The sequence below is a fragment of the Battus philenor genome, unplaced genomic scaffold (genome assembly GCF_028537555.1).
Source record: "Battus philenor isolate CCGP_79_NKW_IND1 unplaced genomic scaffold, ilBatPhil1.0.hap1 SCAF_4, whole genome shotgun sequence".
Lineage (NCBI taxonomy): Eukaryota > Metazoa > Arthropoda > Insecta > Lepidoptera > Papilionidae > Battus > Battus philenor.
This window is the reverse complement of record NW_027181704.1, coordinates 6,354,058-6,375,458: the sequence shown is the minus strand read 5'-3', so window position 1 is coordinate 6,375,458 and position 21,401 is coordinate 6,354,058. Positions and strand designations below refer to the sequence as shown.

The 21,401-nt window shown below is 33.0% G+C and overlaps 1 protein-coding gene across 3 annotated transcripts in view; it reads right to left on the bottom strand.

Moving 5' to 3' along the window:
- LOC137928589 (neurogenic protein mastermind-like) overlaps nucleotides 1-21,401 on the bottom strand; it is a 47,390-nt gene that overhangs the window by 24,329 nt on the left and 1,660 nt on the right. For 2 of the 3 annotated variants that reach the window (XM_068771469.1, XM_068771470.1), the window contains exon 2: nucleotides 7,551-7,767. In XM_068771469.1, coding sequence (XP_068627570.1) covers nucleotides 7,551-7,767 — 217 coding nt within the window. The remainder of the gene's footprint in view (nucleotides 1-7,550; nucleotides 7,768-21,401) is intronic. The other variant, XM_068771471.1, reaches the window with a different exon arrangement.

Sequence of the window (21,401 nt, the reverse complement as noted above, 5' to 3'; positions counted from 1 at the left end):
TATATAGGCGAAAATTAAAACTACTCTCATTTATGTGTATTTTGTTTATTTATTACTACCAACATATATACACGCGATAAACATCGAAAACAAAGTTGTTAAATAAACAGGACAAAAAGCATGATTGAAGTAAACATGTTAAATAAATAATTTTGCAAATGATATTGTACATAAAACGGATTACATTTATAACAGAATTCGCTCACTGGATTGAGTTACGAAATAAAACATCCTGGCGGACAGTGTGTCTGTACCGTGCCCCGAACGAATGCGTCGCGGCGCGAGCAAGCCCGCGCTCGCTGTTAATATCCGGCCCACGGCGAGCTTCGCTTCCGCGGCGGAATGGACTTACGACATTCGATTCGCATACACTGCAATATTACGAATTCACTACACAGACACAACTACGCGTGTCGAGAGAATTGATAGGAATATACCGAAGGTTTTAATTTTCCCTTCACAGAAACAATAGCATACAAAGTATAGAGACCTTGGCGTATCACGTGTGCGAACATAGGAGGTACTGCGTAGTTACGATAAATAAACGATCTACTAAGACACATGTTCGCACAAAGTTTTACTTTATCATATATTAAGAAAGCTTATTAAGAATGCATCATAACGTTTTAAATTTGAACATTTCACTTATGTAAATTAATTACATGAACTACTGCCTTGCTCTTAACAGAGAAAAAAGAAAGAAATGATGACGAACATCGTCATAATATCAGCCGAAAGACGCCCTCTACAAGGCATAGGCTTCCCTCAAATATCACCACGAGGACGGGTTATGCGCTCCCCGCATCCAGCGACTATGTTAAAACGAAAATGGAATCTCTCGCCGATTCGAATCTAACTCACTACTTTTGTATATCTTAACATAAACAGACAGTCTATTAGCGCTTGAAATTTAAAATAAATATTTGATAACCGTGCAATAAGCCCATATCTATAAGTACGTCGATCGATCACGCATCAAAATGTTGTAATTACATGTCTACAATAGAGATACGTGATTTTATCGCAAAAACAATGCTACATTACATGTAAATGTCGCATTTAGAGTTGTCTCACACTATTAGACACATATAATCTGGAATAAGTTGGTCTCAAATTGGGTCCAAGATTTATTGAGTAACCATCTTAATGATAAATAATACAATCTTTATAAATAAATGATTCTATCAAGATTTAGTTAATATCTTCGCAAAACGACTACTTATAGTTTTCCAACGACTAAATGAAAATACTTGTATGTTGTATAAAATTGTAATTGTATGTAAAACATATAAGTCTAAGTAATATAGTCTTTGATTTATTCTAGTCTTAGAAATTGGATAGATTGTAGCCCATTTTAAGTGTCTAGTCTGTTTTTAGTGTCTATTCTCTTGAAAATTTACAATTAATACGGGGTAAAAACTATCAGAAATTTGTTACCTTAGCTGTACGTATAATGAACGTGATATTGATTATAAAAATATCTATAAGCTAAGGAAGAATTCCCGCAGTATAGAACACCGCGAATACAACATTAACAAACCAATTATCAAAGACGTTTTCAATTGAATCATTATTAGAACTCATATGACTAAATAGATGAACCATGAAATTTATTCGGATAACAGTGACATTTAGAGGAGTTTCATTTAATATAAAAATAAATACTCAAGAAATTAGCTTTTACTCCTTATTACTTATCTAACGTATTATTGGCATGCCAAAAATTAATTAAGGCGACATATTTCTGAATAAAAGAATAACTGAATCTATATTTTAATACAAGCTAAACGACTGCATTAACCTGTACACTCTTTAAACTTCTCAGTGTACGCTGTTAGTATAGCTCATAAACAAATGTTGTGAACAAAATGTTGGTACATATTCGATATATATACAATGTAGTCTACGTGAATAAGAATGTTAATAGATATAAGAAAAATATCGATGTACGTAAGGTTAGCACTAGAAATAAAGATATGTTTCTTATGTTGTATATCATGATAAATTACGTAATACATTTAAGAAATCCATTAAACGAAAAATAGTATCAAGTCTTATTATTGCATGAAAAATTCTTAATAGCAAAGCTTGGAAATAAATTACTCTTCTATGGTATTGATAACATTGTAAAAGTGACGACAAAAAACCGTCAAATTATGATGTGGGCTCTTATGAGATCAGTGCGCGTTGGCAAGCCCCATAGTTTGTATGATGTAGGATGCCATTACTGAAGAGCTCAATTTCATTCTAGTTTCTATCCAACTGGACTCATTAAGAATATTTATAACTACACTAGAGGTCACTGTAAATGATCTGCCTCTTTCCTACGTCGTATCACTACTGGGGATTGTGACCCTTGTTGGAAAGTTTGTCGTGCTTCATTACGCCATATGTTTGCAAATAATCTTATGAAAAAAAATAAGATGAGCAAATGTTTATTATTGAATCTTGAAGGCATATAGTAGCCGATCAGCTACAGAAAGCGCGCTCCGGCGCACAGTACTAGAAGCGCGGAGGTCGTCGCAGTGAACGGCGAGAGACAATGCGAGGCGTTCGTTGCGAAACCAGCGGTTTGCACAACCGTGCCCTGCCACATTCGAGCGACGCTAAATACGCCCCACATAACAACTAAACCACTTTACTGGTTTAACCAGGAAAACAAGCGTTGTCTAACTAGAAAAACGATTATTACACTAACACACTACGTAATGAAAATCATTAATAGCTTTTTTTTCAATTGGCAACTCTAAAACACGTCACAAATGTATGTAACAAATCTATTATTTATGAAAATAAATAATTTACTAAATATTTTGCTCAGCTACAAACACAATAAGACTCGACAAATTCAACTTTCTCATGTTTTCACTACAGCGTAAAGTACCTTACCAAGCAAAAAATGAGTTAAAATCATCTAAAGTAATGACACAATTTTTTTTTCACTCAACAGTACAAATATAATCATACTATTTCTAGTTTCGCAATTCACGAAATTGACAAGATAGTTTTTAAACTTTTTTTATTATTAAGACATTAAATTAGTAAATTAAGTGATCATTCTGGAATACAATTTTTGTGACCGCTTATGCCAGTAATTTTTGACAGTACGAAGTCTGTGGAGGCTGCATTTTTTAAAAACACTATCCAATGAAACTGTCTATTGTACGTATGACATCTGTTCAGCGGGTTTATAAAAAAAAACTTTCGCGTTGCTCACACAGAATAAAATAACCCGTTAAATTATCGATACACATTAAGACAATGTTTCATGTTATACTGGGACAATGGCGTCGTATGAGGCACGGGATGCGGTGGCAGGGGGTCAAGTCAATTGAAGTCGAACTACATCCGGCGACGGTCGGTACATACGCACGTGCTTACAACTAATTATCCCCCGCAACCTATGCCTTGTTGCACGGATTCTAATTAATTTCATTATGTTCAACTAAAAATGAATGTAAATGCGGATTTAACACGAAAGAGATAGCTTTATCGAAAAACCCAATAGGAACGAAATTCTTTAATCATCTGCTAGGTCCAGAGAAAAAAAACAAGAAAGCGTGAATGCAAAAAAACACCATTACTGGAGAATTTAAATATCTTTTTAATTGAGATGTTTCGGTAATATATGACTGTGAAAGTTTAAAGAAAACAATCAAAGAAATCTATTAATGAATGATAAAATTATAATATACTGGATGACCCTCACCCAACCCCCCCCCCTCAACCCCCTTTTGGGTGGAATTTCATAAAATCCTTTTTTAGCTGACCTTTAATCGATGAAGGGAATATTCTTATCAAACTTTAAATCTCTCAGCCTTATGGTTTTAAGGAAATCATGATGAATCCGCACATAAACCCCATAAACCATAGCCTTTGCTTTTAACGATTATAATTTCTGAGGCTCTTAAAACTCATTACTCCCGATTACTAGTAACATCACAAAATTTATAATTCAAAACTTTTATATTTAACTAAAAATGACACACATAAGCAATTTCTGTAGTAAAAATAAATTAGTTTATCAGTCGAGTGTATAACTCCAACATTTTATTGATATCGGTAGTAGAGTAATAATTTATATATGAAACATAAACATTATAATTTGTATTCAAGTAAAATATAAACATGAAGACTGTTCATTAACACATGTAATATAAACACGAAACATGTAAACAGCAATTAGTAGAAAATATTAATATTAAATATTAACCCTCTTTAACCTATATTGTACTGCTTGTTGAAATTTCATATGTTAGTAATATTGAATAATAAGTTTAATTTAGTGTCTCTAGAAACTTAAAATTCAATCTACACAGAGGATTTTATACAAAACTATGAGCTTTATAGAACAAGGACAAAATTAATTACAAATTATGTGATGTACTTTTAGTTTAAATCTCCTCGTGGTCACTGCCTCAACACACCTATCATAATCTATATAGTTATAAAAGATCAAAACATATGTTGTTTTATAAAATACGTTCATACTCTGCTGAACAAGTTGTCCTATAAATCAAAGTCGAACTCAAACTAATGAGAGGATAGGTGCTAAGTCCAAAATTTGTATAATTTTTTTTTTATGAACACTGTCGGTTAAAGTCACATATTTTTAATACAATGTTTGACTTAATTTTCTATTTTCTTTAAAAACAAGGCTAGGATGGTATAATGTTTTATCTCGTAAGAAGGGTTACTAACTGTGAAAATAAATAAAAACAATACATATTAGTAGTCATAATAATAGAAAGAACAAAACGTGGTGCATAAATTTAATTACTTTTTGATAGCCGTTATTTTTGAAAATAGAGCACATATTTTTTTAAACATAATTTTTTGGATTCACTAACATTATGTTCATACCCTTGATAGGTTCAATCACTATACTAAGACACTAAGAATAGTCATTTAGTTATGTCAGTCTCTTTCTCTCCTTCTTTCTCTCTCTCTTTCGATTGTTGTTGACGCTGAATTTAGTCGAAATGAGTTCGCAGAAACAGAGTGGTCAGCGAACTATAGTAATGTCAGTGATTTCACAAGTTACAACATCCCTTTAATCTCATTATACAACATGGGAAGGGAGTGGAAATCGTCGTCACGGTTGTGATCAACTACACGAAGTGAATGTAAATAACCATTTAAACACAAAAAAACAATCCGCTAATATCTAAGAAACTAGAGACTAGAGAGCCAATTATTATTACATATTTTTAAAAGCAACAAATCTCTTTTTGTTGAGTGTACAGACAAGGCAGATAGTTCACGATTCAGTTCAAATTGTCATTCAAGTAACACTCGGTGATCACGTTCGTGTGCTGAACCGGTGCGATAAGCGTTACATCGTCGCTAAACGGTTACGTAATTTAAGTCTTGTTAGTGAAAGTATGGCTGCACTTAAAACAAATTGTTACAATATATATTTAACGCTAATTATTGGCGCATTACAACCGAATACTATATACTCTGCTATTATGAGACGTTTTTTAGTTTATCGATCAATTCCTGGAGGCCTGTATCCACTACTGGATATAGCCCTAGGTTTGAGCGGACTGTATCCAGTGTTTTCCATCAACCTCAACAAGCTGCATTTGAAGATCATGGTCTCAACTCCAGAACCTGGCTCCAGCTGCCGTCTGTTCTTTACGTTCGTACGGTCTGCTTGTTGCCGCTTTAACATTTTACCCGTTGGATTATGTTAGTCACTATCGTCCGTCTACAGATATCCTCTTTCTTGATTTGATTTTTTTTCAGTTAACAGTACCAAATAATAAGTGGTGAAATATAATTTTCACGTTTTAAGAACCGAAGAGCAAGTATAATATTATTTTCAATTTAATATTTATTTTGATAAATAGCCATATTTGAATCTAAAAGAAATCGATTAGTTCGTAAATAATTATCAAAAACATTATCAGCGCGATCTTGCTTATCATCGTATTACATAACAAGATAGATATTTTAAAATTGTTTTATTTTTTCTAACGATAAATCTTACGAATGAAAAATATGTGGAATTACGAATATTTTTCTGACCTGACTTACACTGCTGCCTAAGTGACATTTGCAAATTCTGTGGCTGCGAGTGGGCAGGGTGCTGTGTGCGCTCATTCTTAAACCTCTTTTAGGATAACGAACCTCGAGCACTCCTTGGAGACCCTGGGCTCGGGCCACTACATACTACAATTTCACCAAATTGAGGTTACGATTACTATGCACACTATAAACCAAATCGTCATTATGTCAGTCAATAGACGTCCAAAGATCGTCACAAACAATATCAAAAGTTTTGTAACACCTAGACGTGGCTGCTTTTCAATAACATGGTCGAAAATCAGCAGTATCGTAAATCGTTATCGTAAGCCGTATACGCAACAGTGCAGCACGTGCAACACGTGCAATACGTATGCATATTGACGCGACACGTGCCGACGACAACGAGGAAGTTTACTCAACCGTGGCTCTTTATTTAAAACATTCACCAACACTTCACACGTCGAATTGTGTAACAATTATCGCGCATGTGGCCGGTGAAATAAATTTTCAGTTTTAAACCTAAAGTAAAAGTATATTACTCAAAAAATATTATTAAAGCATTCAAATGTTTTTCGTTGATAGAAATGTGTGGAACTTGATTTATTAACTCTTATTTACATGGTTGCTATTAGAAGATATACATCAAACCTTTTAAAACTTCATCTAAAAAGAGTTACTATTGAGTTTCTTGCCTGCTCTTCTCAGTGGATTAGCATTCCGAGCCGGTTACTACTTTAAATATTAAAATAATTGACGATTTTAAGGTCTTATAAATGCCTATTTGAATAAAGATATTTTGAATTTTCAATTAGTGAACGAGTGAGTTGGTTGGTATGGTCTTGTTAAACGACATCCTATTTTACATATACATATGCTTAACTTTGCTAAATGCTCAGCCTAGCGCTAAACTACGGAATAGTTTTACTAAAAGTCCTCACAGAGAGAAAGGACTAAAAAAATGCGAGGCAGATAGTATAACTTTGAAATGCGATATGTGTAATCAACTGTAACTTTTGAGAATACACTGTCGGATCAGTATTTATAAAATTTGAATGCAAGGCGACATACACAGGTGTGTAACAATGAAATTGACGAAGAAAAAAAAACTGCAATCGAAAATTATTTTTTAAGAAAAGTGTACTTTTATTATAAATATTATTAATATATTTGCCAAAATTTAATTCGAAATTATAGACACGTCTTTAAAAATAATTTCTATAATTACCGATTACGTAAAAAAAAATTTCTTGTTATGTAATGACTAGTATTTCGCCGATTGATAACAGCTACTGCCCAGTCCATTCGCGGAGCGGAAGTTGAATCAAATACCGCAAATAAGTGATGCAAACTACATAAAGAGGAAGATGAAAATAAACTGAATGGTGACGTAATAATAACCCACGTCTTAGTCATGTACATAATCTGCTAGGAATAAATATAATAAAGTGTATAATGAGCCCTAAAAGTAAAAACAAAAAACTAATAAAATAAAATTATAAAGATGCAAAGTAGCTCACACAGCTCACATGCACACTGCTGTGCAGATTGCTACTGATGGCCGGTAGATCAGGTTTGCGGTCAGTTTTCTTGGCCTGCCTCTTCGCCTTGCCCTCGAGGAAGCGCTTCTGCAGGGCACTCGTCTCCAAATTCTGTTGCTCGCATGCGCCGCTAAAGGACTGGTCGAACCTAGGCACGCACTCGGACTGGCGCCGCCGATATGTCTCTATTCTGCGCCTGTTGACAATAAAACAAATCTATTATTTAACTTATAAATAAAACATTAATTATGCATAATAGATGTAATATAATCTACGCCTCGACAATGGTTTTAAAGTAAATATGATAAGAATTAAGAAACATGATATTATTAAAACAGACTAGTATAAATAGAATTAGTGATACGGTCACATACGTGAAAATAAACATACATATTTTATCAGACAGTAATTAATTTCACAGATCAAAGACAACAAAGAAATTTATTAAATTATAACTACATAGGATTTAAATTAAACTTTCGATATTGTGGAATAGTGGAATCATACAGGTGACTGTTCATAATTGTAAAAGCCTTAAAGGGTTAATGTATCATCTCATTTGTAAGTATAAAGTTTCAAAGCTTTTACATCTTTGCCTCGAAGATAAAATAATAATAAGATGTTTATGTTAATGGTAGAACATAATTAAAATTAAAAACGTCCAGACAGCCACATAATTTTCTCGAATAAAATATTGCAAACTACTGCTACTACAAATGTTACGAGTTATAAACCTATTTCTTTATAGGTTAACGTAAGGCCTCTAAATGGAATCTATGCCCGAAACTCCTGACTCATCGGACAGGTTTACATCCGCCTAAAACTAAAACGGGTGTCCATACTAATGTATCCACGTTTGTTTTTGAGGCTCAAATTAATGTCACCTAATTTTAATCAGTAATACTCGTTTATTTGGTTTCATATATTTTAACTTTTTGATCATTAAAATTGGTTTCTATACTTTGCTAACTTACACACACTTCTTAATATAATTTATAAATATAAAGTATGAAGCTTATAATTGAAATCAAAAACCTTTTATTCAATATTTAAGTAATTCAACAGCCAGCTATATATATTGCATTATAGAAACTAGCTAATGCAAGTTTACTTTCTATTAGAATTCAATTTAGGAGGGTCTATCAGCTTCTACATTTTATTGCATTTATTAAATTTACGATACGGTTGTAGTCCATATTTACACAAACATCCAAGAGTCATAATTTATTTTCAATATTTAAAATATCATATCGCTTATCTGAACATCCCATTAAAAATGAAACGAAAGACAGTTGTTTACAGTTGTACAGTTGTTTAGAACAGAATTTCAAAAAGCACAAAGAGGTACCATAGTAAATAGATTACACCGTTTTTGTAAGATTTTTCTTTGTAAAAAAATGTTTTCAATCCAAGAAGTAAGCGGAAAATTGATGGACGATAGACAACAATAAATCTTACGTGTTAGGTATTTCTATGGATTAAAAATCAATCACGAACGAAAAAAACTTCTGCGGTGGAAAGGTGGGAAATTTAGACAGAGTTATTTAAATTCAAAATATCTTTATTCCAGTACACATTTATACGCACTTTTTATCGCCATTTATTTTAAAATACTGATCTGCGTAGAGGAGCCGGCCAAAAATTCAACAGTTGCTCTTTTTAAATGAAATTTTACAATGCTTGATTTATACATAACAATATCAACCATGTAAATAAGTAAAAATAAACATTATTATTATTAAATATTTCGTTTATAACTGTGTCGCGTTTGAAATGCTAAACAGTAAACAACTTTCATCATTTGTTGTGACAATAGTTGGGTAAAGTCGAGAAAAAATGTATCTCTTAGACTAGTATCATTCATATTACATTTTTTTATGTAGAATTGAAGACAAAATACCGGTTGTACAATAAAGATAACTGGCTAATCGCACTTGACAACGGATATACACACGCCGGTACAAAACCAGGCGAGGCGCGCGGTAGGTGCAACACGCAATATCTCCGATGCTCAGTCAGCTGCGACCCGAGCGGTCACCTTGGCCAAATGTTAATACCGACTTTTCGTATTCTCCGGTAAAAAATCATTACCTACCGAGTTTTCATTTGTTTCGACGCTATTACGGCGGCGCCACTCGACGATGAAACATTCAAGGTTATCGCCTATCGAGCAAAATCATTTACATTTTTCACAATATGTAAAATGATTTTTCTTGTTGTCTCTTACCCCACTTTATTGTTTCAAGTATTTTATATAACTATATTTTAACAAATATATGGACATATGAATTCCATTTTATTTAAATATGTAGATTATTTGTTATATATTTACTTGTCTTTACTAACTTATGAATATTTAAAACATGATTGTATAAGTACATATTTTATAAAAAATAGGATCTTGGAAATCTATGGGAAAGCCGTATGTTGAGATTAAGGTGTGTGTTATGGGTAAAATAGTGATAATGATTATTACATTCAAGCTATAGCAGACTCTGAGCATGACAATAGCGGGTTCTTCATTAGTTTATAAACAAATAATTTTAATACATATTACAATATTTGCATTCGAAATTAATAAAACAATTGCTTTGTCGCTAAACTTCTGCAGCGATTTCGTTTTATTGTGACACATTTTTGGATGTCTCCTGAAAAATATTTTTATTCTACGATATATTCTTCTGAATGTATTCTACAAGCATGGATACAGGGGGATTCGATGTTTACGTAATTATTACATAATCAAAAAGCGTTTTCAAAACTCTATTTTATTTATAATATCTACGTATTCAAATTATTTGCTTACTACCTGTCCCTGCAGACAACTACAAGTTATTGCCCTGTTGCATTCCTATAAAAAAATTCATACTTCAGATTGATCACCTTATACAGTGACATATAACCTATCACAGTGTATTTATTACATAATAGATATATAATAAATAGTTTGTTACGAGAACGATTTGGCTATAAATTTTATTATCTATATAATGAGCATCCAAAGCATGTCTGGACATATAAAGCGAGCTAGTAAGTGACAGTGTCTCCGTTCAGATGTGAAGTTATACTTTTCTATGGTGCACTTTCCCTAGAAGTGCATCGGTACGATGTAGCGCCGTCCCCGCTACTCTCCGTAGGGTTGCCACAACTTAAAAAACGTAATATCATTTTGTAAAAAATGTCAAAACTAGTATTTTGAAATTGTATTAGTGCTAATGATTAAAATTACATTTTATTTAAGTTATACTACCAAAAATATTACAAGATTAAATTAATTTTTACACTAACCAAATTTTAAATTTTTCACTAGAAATTAAGCAGAATAAACGAATGTTACTGAACATACGTTAGCATCACAGCAGCATAAACAGAATTATGTGTGATTCACAAAAAATCAAGCAAATTCTATTCTTATCTGTATTACCCTGTCTTGCAATAAAAATATATATACAAATGAACAACCCTGATTTTATCCGGTGAAACTAATTACGTGCGATGTTACCCACTTGTAACTCCACTTTCTCTGCGACTATTTAGTCAGTATTGAAAAGTTTGTTGTACGCAAATTTGAAAACACAATGATAAATAAACTCAAATAGGCACATACAAAAATCTTTCGGCTTTCAGAGGAAAAGTGACCATTTGCCAACCAGTGTTTGATGATTAATTCAGTGCAATAATCATACGTTATACTTGACTAATAATTAGTATATTAATATAATAATAATAGTATAATGTTCCTCTATGTGCAGGGTAGTTGAAGGTAGAGACAACAACCCACTATAAATAAATAGAAGCATTATCTCTCATTCAAACTCTATAGTCTCATTTGGACAGTTAAACACTAGCTTGATTACTGCCCATGTTAGTAACCGTATTGAATAATTAGATAACATTTAAAAGTTTTAGCTTGTGGTTATTAGTATTGAGTGGTTACACTTGGGATTCCCAGAAACTAAGAAATATTTCCCGTGATTTCTGGAGGAGAACCCCGAGTTTTCGAAGTACTTTTGTTAATTATTATTACCGTTACGAAGAAAAGAATAAAGTTTGCATCAGTAAGAAGCAAAAAAAATCCATTACTAAAAATCAAACAGCCATCGGTCAACGTGTTGTTTTTTTTTTGAATGAAATTCGATATCTATAGTTTACCACCAAAATTTAATAAAATTGTAAAATTTAAAAAAAATTAAAAACCAAAGAGTTTTCAAACTAGTTAATCCAAAGAAAATTCTCAAAATCCTAATTTTGTAGGATAACTTCTAACACCTCCTTAAAACCGTTATAAGATACACTGTGTAATGTAATCGAATAACAGGTTTTATAACAAGTAGACGCATTACACTAACATACAATTGGACATTTTACCCTCAAGTTCCGTAGTGCCATTGCACTTGAAAGAATAAAAAACATATTCAATGTATGTAAATGCAACTTTATTTAAATAACATGAGCTTCGTGCGTTCGTTTTTTAAGTTTAAATTATTTATAAATATCCCAGTGGTTTGAAACATTGTGAGTTTTGTGACATACCAATTTGACTGACAGAATATCCGCCCGTAACTAAAAATTAGATATAAGCAGATCGTTAGGCGAAAGATAGTAACCGGCATAGCCCAGCAGACTGGCAAATTGTAGTGGCAGTGAACATGTCAGAAGCTGGAGCTTTAAAGTTCTAGAGTGGAGACCACGAACCGGCAAGCGCAGCGTAGAACGTCCACTCACAAGGTTTATAGACAACATTGTTAGTGTCGTGGGCAGACCATGGATACAAGACGCTTTCAACAGGTCATATTAATCATCAATTTCTATGTGGGAGGCGTGTCCATCTATGGACGTCATGCGGCTTAAACGATGATGATTGACTAAAAAGTTTTTTCACTTTCAACTCAATCACCACGTTAGATCAGTTTTAGCATCACTATCTCTATTTTCAATCAGTGATATGAATATAAGAATAATGAACTCTACATTTCAACTTATTCATTTACATGTCACAAGTCGTGTACATAATGAATTTTCATTTAATCAAGGTCTTCACCCTTTTTCAAACACAATAAAATAACAATAGATATGTAGTACAATTTCTGCAGTTCATTAAAGTTGGGTATCCCCGAACCAGCCACGGTGATTGGTTAGGTTAGGTGGTAGATGAAAATGAATGTATAGTTCAACACTCTACTATGAGGTTTAAAGGTTTTACAATCATTTTCGATCGTCCTGTATAAAGTGAACACAAATTCGATTAGAATATGACAGGCCAATAACTTGTGGTAGTACGAAGTCTGCAGTGGCAGATAGTAAATAACAATTATTTTATTATTTAAAAACAATTTTTGATAATGTTTTTTCTTACTCTGTTATCATTACGTGGTTTATTATTTGTGAAACAAATTATTTTTGGACGGAACATATAATATATTAATTGACAGCAAATGAGATATACATTCACCCCTTAACACTTTTATAACTTATCGATCTTATTATCTATATATATCTTTCATATTATAACCTGTTTCTTACAATGAATACATCGACTACCACTCTTCTGTTTCTATTCTATGGCTGTCTATAAGAAATAGCCAGACGAATGATAACGAATGAAAACGAACGAATGATAAGACCGCTCATTATATGTTAACATCGATCTATGTTATTCTTTCCTTTACGTGTACAATAATGAGTATTAAATAAATAAAGTGATCAAAATTTTGTGGCATAAGTAATCCCGGCTGCGTGTAAGGGCGTCATCGGAATCGGTTTACGGCGTACAGTGTACTGCAAGCTCGTAGGTGTTTTTGTTTAGTTCATTGACCAGGCGCGGCGATGTCGCGCTACGCAAACAAGCGTCGATAAGTCCCGATTCTATGTCACGCTGTGTCACTGACTCCGAAGCGCCATACCTTCTCCTTCTCTGGTAGCCTATCGCTGCACGCTTTCTCGCACTTATCTCCAAATACCGAACGCGTATATTCAAAACCAAAAGTTGTACTATTTTTCTTAAACGATAACTAAAAAAGTTTACTCGGCAACTTTTTATGAACTTAAACACACAGACACAACCAAACTTCATACGTCAACATATAAATATATATTTATTGCTTATGTCGTAACACGATTTTTAACTTAATTATGTTATACTTATGTATATTTAATATAATTAATTAACCTTATTAAAGAGATAGATATTAATAGATGTAACACAGATTATAACTAGTACAGTGGTCAATGTATCTTCTAATTTAAAATAAATAAGTAAAGGCATTAAACCTTTGTTGTACTAATTTTATTCACAGACCGGAGGATTATACCAAAAGGAGATATGTATTTAAAAAAAAAAAACAAGTCTCAGTTTGTTGTGGGCACTTCATAAATCAGGGCGTATCTCTACTCGTAGCTTTAAGATGATAGATGCCATCATAGAAGTTCAATTTGTGTTTATTTTCTGTGAAATTAGGCTATCTGGCATTATTTCTATAACGTATAGTGGTTACTATAAATTATCCTGGGTAAATATTAAAGTTGAATAAATCAATATACAAAAGTTTTACCTAATATCTTAGTAAATCGATTAAATCTCATAGTATATTCAAGAAATTCATTAAGAAGAGGCTCTGACAAAAGGCTTATTATTCTATTTCAAAGTATGTTGACATAAGTAGTAAGTTTTATAAAGATGTAAGCGCCTTTTTCTAATTTTAAGAATATTTTTATTAATATTATCATCCAAAAAAAAATTACAAACCCTACCTAGTGCCTTGTTAGTGCCTCGCAGGAGATGGCGCGTTACGAACTAATATAAACTTAATTTTAAGCTGTTAGTTACAGGTGATTGTAATGATTTTATATAATATAGCTATTTTGACTTTGACGTTAAAAACTGCTATGAATGAAAACAACTTTATAAACTTCTCCACTCAAAAACTTTCTTTTTACGATTTAAAGCAGACAACGACAAATGGTGCAGTGAAACGGAAGTGGTCTAATCCGAGCAAGCGTCAGCGTCTTGTTTCATATTCTCAGCGTATGATCAAATGAAATTCTGGGCGAATCACCCGCCACTTATTAGGCAAAAGATCTTATCCGTATTCCACGATTTGCTACTTTCTCTGCGACATGAGATACAGATAAATCTAGATAGTGGGTTATAATTTCAACTCTCACAGTCTTGCCATGCCACCTTGTTATCGTGCGCAAACTTGCTACCTTTAATAGTAACAGTAAAAGCGTGAATGTTTTACTGTTTTCTTTATAGTGCCATGCCGATTAACATGTTTAGAAATAATAAAAGAATACCAGACCAAAGAGCTATCTTGTCAAATGATATATTCAAAATGCAATAGATTATTTATGGGTACTGGTAAAACGTTATAAGAAAATATTAGGCTCCACAAGCGATAGTAAATTTTCTCTATTTATAATTTCAATAAAAAAATGTCATTCTAAATTTAAATAAATAAATCTAAATTTAAATGTTGACTCATCGTCACAATTTCCTCCGTAAGATATCCACAGCTGGACATAGTGCTCTCTTATACTATTCCGAAAAGACCGGTAGTAAGTGGCCCGCGTGCTGCGTTTTCCGATGACATTATCAAGGTCAGCTTTCCACCTTGTGGGTAGACGACTTACGCTTCAATTGTCGCACTGTGCAGAACCAGCAGATTGCCGAGTTAAAGTCGTGTAAGCACGAAACAACATGCAGAACAGCTTGGCGTAAGAATCTTAGCCTTTTGGAGTAGAGACTACGGACCGGCAAGCGCAACGTAAGACGTCCACCCTGAAGGTGGACAGACAGGCGACCTTGATGATTTCCACTTCCAACCGGTATTGTTAGATACACAGACGGATATATAAGATTCCTGGCCGTTTAATAATTCAAAACTGGAATATTTTATAATATCGTCGCACTTTGTTCCTGCTCGGAAACCTAAAGATGAGAACAAAGTAAAACTCGCGATCGAGTTAATCAAACTACAACTTTCACTTTTTATTATAATGAATGAAAAATCACTATAGATCTGAAAATATCTTGAGCCATACAAATATAGCAATAAGTAACGATATTATATATTCAATTTTAAAAACAATCGAACAATTTCATTGTTATTTATTCACAAAATATGTATTTAGTAATTATATATCATAATGAACAGTGGTAGCCGCGCGGTAGCGAACTGAAGCTTGTTATCGCTGGTCGCGAGTTCGATTCTTAGGATACAATGTTATTATACAATTCACACTTAGTGCGTTAATTATATAGGATTGCTACTGCTCACATACAAGTATTCAGGGGGGCAGCGGCGTCCTCTGCGTACCATAATACCACACTGCGATTGCCAACACGCCTGCCAAGCGAGCTGATTATCATATAACCCCCCATTGATATCTTAAGGGAAGGCCAAGGCCTAGCGGTGGGCGCCTGTGCGTTGAAACGACGAAATTAATTACAATAGACTTGTCCAATTATTATTTTTTGTCTATCTCTTCCTTGATTTTTTTTCACGTAATAATTATGAATAGTCGTCGTTCGTATTTGTTTGTTTTCGCAGAAAGAGTTTGTTAATTGGTGTCACAAATACTTATGACATAACACAACTCGATTTACTGATTTATGGCTACGAGTTTATTTCGAAAAAATACTTCTCATAACTCACACAGGTCAGCGGGATGACAAGTTAAAATAGCAGGGGGTAGGCCACCGCGCGCTGACCCTTTGTCCGCTGGGCTTTAAGTTTCTGGAGTCGAAAACACGGACTAGCTAGCGAAGGATTGAACATCATCAAAAATATATACGGGCTAAATGATGATGATGAGTTCATAATCAAATAAATATACCAACTGTACTGTAAATTTCAACTACCTTATTTGAAGAGATAAGTGTTTCAGGTGAGCTCATAATCCGCCGATTACCAGTAGCTTAATTATATTGGTCTAAACTATCTTTCTGCGATAAATAATGAGTGTTGAAAATAATATTACAGTGTCATTCTGTAGGTAAAAATGGTTAATATTTATAATAAAAATTATTAATATTTATCGCAATATTTTAGCAGTTATTATTTAATTTCATTACCCGACCGTGTGGAAAAAAGTAAGATATTTTTTATTTAATTTTTTAGAGTTACCACTGCTTGCCATATCACGATGAATCGGCTTGAAGTTGATTTATTTAACACCCTGTATAAAAAATGATCAATAAAAATATAGAAAGGGCTAATAACCTCCAGGTTCTTTATATCATAAAGCAAATACCGTCAGGTCAACGTCCTGCTCCTATCGTCAATCAATACGCCCTATAAATAACATTGTGCCACGAATGATTTTGAAAATCCTAACTGACACTGCGTTTACGATGATCATTTTACGGCTTTATAAGAGGTCATGTGATTTATCTAAATATAGGCATGAAATTCTGAAAGTGAGACACGAAAAGTATCCACGCTGTCGCCGGGCGCCATTTATTGAATAAATATGAATTTATAAGTAATTATCTCTTCTGCTACGATTCACAGAATATACATCAAGATCACCTTCCATGGAAATCAACAAAACGTATACTTTGTCAATGTGGCATTCTTTACTTTTAAAGGTACAGTTATCGTATATTATGCCAATAATATTATTTTATAAATAGTTTAAGGCTGTGTCTTACGATTTAAGATAAATAGTTTAATCCCCGGAGGAGGCGTATGTCCAATAGTGGCCATCTTATGGTTATACATCTATGTCACTAGCATACAGAGAATACAATGAATAACAGTGAAAATACCTGCCTCACAATTACCAGTACGCACTGGGCCCGCGTGGTGTTTTGCAAAGTGGTTGCTCGATCGACAAGAAGCTTAAGTACCATTTATTTATTTACTTACTTCCTTTTTCTTTTTGGATAATTTATAATATATAATATAATTTTAACGTTGAGAGAAGAATAACAGAAGAGCTCAATTTTATAAGAAATGTTATCTATTTATACCCCTTTAATAACATTCCTCTGTTATGAATATATAGCGGTGATAGATGTAATAAATATCCATGGACGATAGACCTGTGTTGCATTCTAAAAACAGAGTATGATTTGAACGGCTTTATTAAAGCAATTAATATGGACACCAAATCGAAATATAGGCTATGAAGCATTTTATGTATCACTGAAAAAACACAGATTCTATTTTTACCAGTGGACAATTGATAACATAAGGTATTCAATATCCAAACTATTTGCAAATAAATATAGTTTCTAAATCTGCATGTAAACTCTTTCATAATAAAATATTCTTTATGATTCGATTGTTAAAACTAATCATCACAATTATACCCAAAAATATAAGCGATACAAGACAAGTGAACGTAAGAAAAAAGTAGCGCATTACATCACAGAGTCTATCGAGTAATAATTGCGAATGCAATGATGTAACCCGAACGTGATGTCGCGTTTATCAAAATTGTTTGTCGCATACGTACAACAAACTACTACAAACTGTGGATGACTAACCTATTCTTATCTGATGTACAAATATTTCGACGAGGTAAGTGTGAATTAGTACGTTAGGTATTGTTTATTTTACCATGTTAGCGACAACAACAAAATTAAAATGGTGCATAACATTATTTTACACACATTCAGCATAAATTCTTAATAAATATTGTTATTGGTATCCAAAGAAAATGGATATAATTTTTTTTTTCAAACGGAAATTGTTTGTCTCGCTGTGATTTACGGATTTCGGATTAGCAGTGGCAGTACCCTCAAGATGAAGCCAAGTCTAAGCTTAGTTTTTGTGTTAAACTTATGGTCTTCCGCGGAGACTCGACTATTGCTTCATAGATTTTTACTTGATTGAGAGACCGCCGAGCTCTAGGGTTACTTGGGTCAAAGTTCAGTGCAGTGATTAGACGCAAAGGAGGCAAACCTGGTCGATGTATACAGACTACAACAACAGATGTGTTTACGTACTAATCAATGTTCCCTCAGGGGTCCGAGGATCTAGTCTAGATAGAAACCACAAGTGGTGGTTCACGAAAATATGTCTGTTTTCGATCGAACGAAGAATTAATATGCTTGCTAGACTTCACTTATCTATGTAGGCAAATAATAATTTAAAAATCTTGGGGATAAATCACATTTTTATTACTTTACATGTATACTACACATTTTTGGGTATATGGTAAAAGTGTAGCTACAGGAGGTCCATCTCAACCAGCTTCATGTAGAAAGTGATATTTGAAAGAATAGTCTGAGAACCTCTGCACTAGATGGTTAAATTCTAAGAAGTGAAGGTATCCACTTATGAGCCACTTGCAAGATTTCAATCACTGTAACGGTTTCAAATGTCGAGTAATAAAATATTTAGCCTACATTAGAGACTGATTCTTTTTTTTAATAAATTTTCAATTAATTTTTATTATATTAATGTAATTAATACAATTTCCATCAATATAAAAAAACATAAGCCGGAATTTACGTTGTTTTTTTCTAAAGGAGACATGGCAAGAGAACAGTTACAGCAATAATTTCCAATTTAACGCCAAACTGTGACATTTAAAAATATTATTAAGTTGGAAACAATGATATCTTAAACGTATGAATGAATAGGCGGGCTTACAGTCGCAATAAGACGAATTAATAAATATTTTTTGAATGTAAAAATTCAAATTAATAAAGATTAGATTCGACCCTGAACACCAGAGACGTTTTTCTATTACAATCTAAAATATCAATTGCTTAAAGAATCAATAAATTATTTAAGCTTAAACAGATGGGGGGTTTACAAGAAGTTCACATATGTATTACGCATCAACACAATTAGGGATTTTATTATTATACAGGTGATTAATAAAAGGTACAAAATCTTTGATAAAAAAATATAAATGCATACCTGCTCGTTTGTGAGTAATAACGTTTAAAACGTTTATATTTATTTCTAGTCAACAAGTTTAAAATAATCACTCTGAAATATCTTACATTAAAACCTTTTTTTTCTTAGAACGCGAAAGGTTCTTCTGCTAGCACAAAGTTTGTATCGACAGATAGTATACAATGATTAATTTTAATGTGTATCCAGAATTTGAATACGCTCTTTCTTTTTTTTACGTTATTTATAGATTTTTAGAAAAGGTGTACTATACATTTATTACCATAAAATGAGTTATACCAATCATCCTATACACGTTTTTTTTTTTTTTTGTGGAAACTTTACTATCTTTATGGGTTTGTAAATACGGTAGAATTATTTTTATCAAGATGTTATAAGTCAATTGTAATGTTTTCTATTGTGGTAAGCATTTTGACATCAAACAATACAAAAATCTTCTAAATAAGAAAGCTGGCCACGTTAGTTCGGCTTAGAAACGTAACTGCAACCTGCAGTGTAAATAGAACGGGCCGGCGTATGCACCGCCGGGCCGTTCGGTACCGTTAGGTTTAGCACCGTAATGTTGATAAGTGCTTGCACTATCTACACTTATATGAGATGCAGGTAGCTGCAAACTTTATGCATTGGGTCATTTATTCAAAATTTGTAAATAGAATATTTAAATGTTGATCTACATGTATGTATATATATACACATAAATATAGAAGATATCCATCTATGTAATGACTTATCATGATATCTCAGGAATTTAAGGCTTAGACTTGAAATTTGGTAGGAATATTCTTATCGTCGACTAAAGGTCAACTAAGAAGGGATTTTACTAATTTCCACATTTAGGTGGCGTCGACAGTTATCGGGGCGTTCGTCTAAAAAAATGCGTTTCTCTTATAGGCATAAAATTTAGCCAGAACAATTTTTTCACATGTTATAAATTTCACGGAGCTTCGCTGCGGAATCGAATCTAAAATGATAAATAACTACAGTCATGAATGTAGCTCGAGAAATTGCTGGTCTGAAGTGGGAGTGAGTGGAGCAAATAGCTCACGCAAACGACGGTTGTTGGGGCTGAAAGGTTCGTTGAATGGTGAGCACGAGACAGTAGATGCGGCGAAAGTAAGCCCCATATAGGTGAACCGGCGACAAGTCAAGGTTGGAGGAAGAAGCTGGTTACGAGCAGCGAAGACCAATCATGGCGATTTTGGGGGAGGGCTATGCCATGCAGCGGGTGTCTATTGGCTGATATGATAATGGTGATAAAAATTACCAAGAAAAGATTTTTAAAAATACACTTGTACAAATGATTTCCTTATATATAAAAATTAGCTGTAAGACAGAACAAATCATTGTGTTGGAATGGGGCATCTTATTAAATATTTGGATGTGCTTCTGATAATTTTGAAAATTATGCAGTAATATGATACTATGAAACAAATGTGTGGTTTTATTTTCAAAGACTATGCTAGAAGCACATAACCTTTTAGCATTGATTTACTAGCAGTTCATGGATGTTAAATATTAGTCCTTCAATTGGGTTCTAGCAATGTAGTAGTGTATCAAAAAAGGACCTGAGACACCAAGCTTATTGACAAAAAATTGGGCCACACATTTATTTGATGTTGAAGAGATACAGCAGTTCAGTCCAGCCTAGCTGATAAAAAAAACATTTTAAGCTGAAACACAATTATTTGAATTTAGTAGTTGTTGTGTTCAGATATTTTTTACTAGTCCTTTAGTCAACTGAACTAATTTAAAGAATTTTTTGTGTTAGAAAACTAATACTGTTTTATTTTCAGTTTTAAAACATTCTGAAACCTGATTGTCAAAACCTCTATATAAACAGTTTATTTTTGTTTTTTTAGTTATTATCAATGGTGTACAAAAAAGTATAAATGAATAAATAAACAAATTCAATACTGGATAATGGGTATTCTGCAAGATCCAATATTAGTTTATC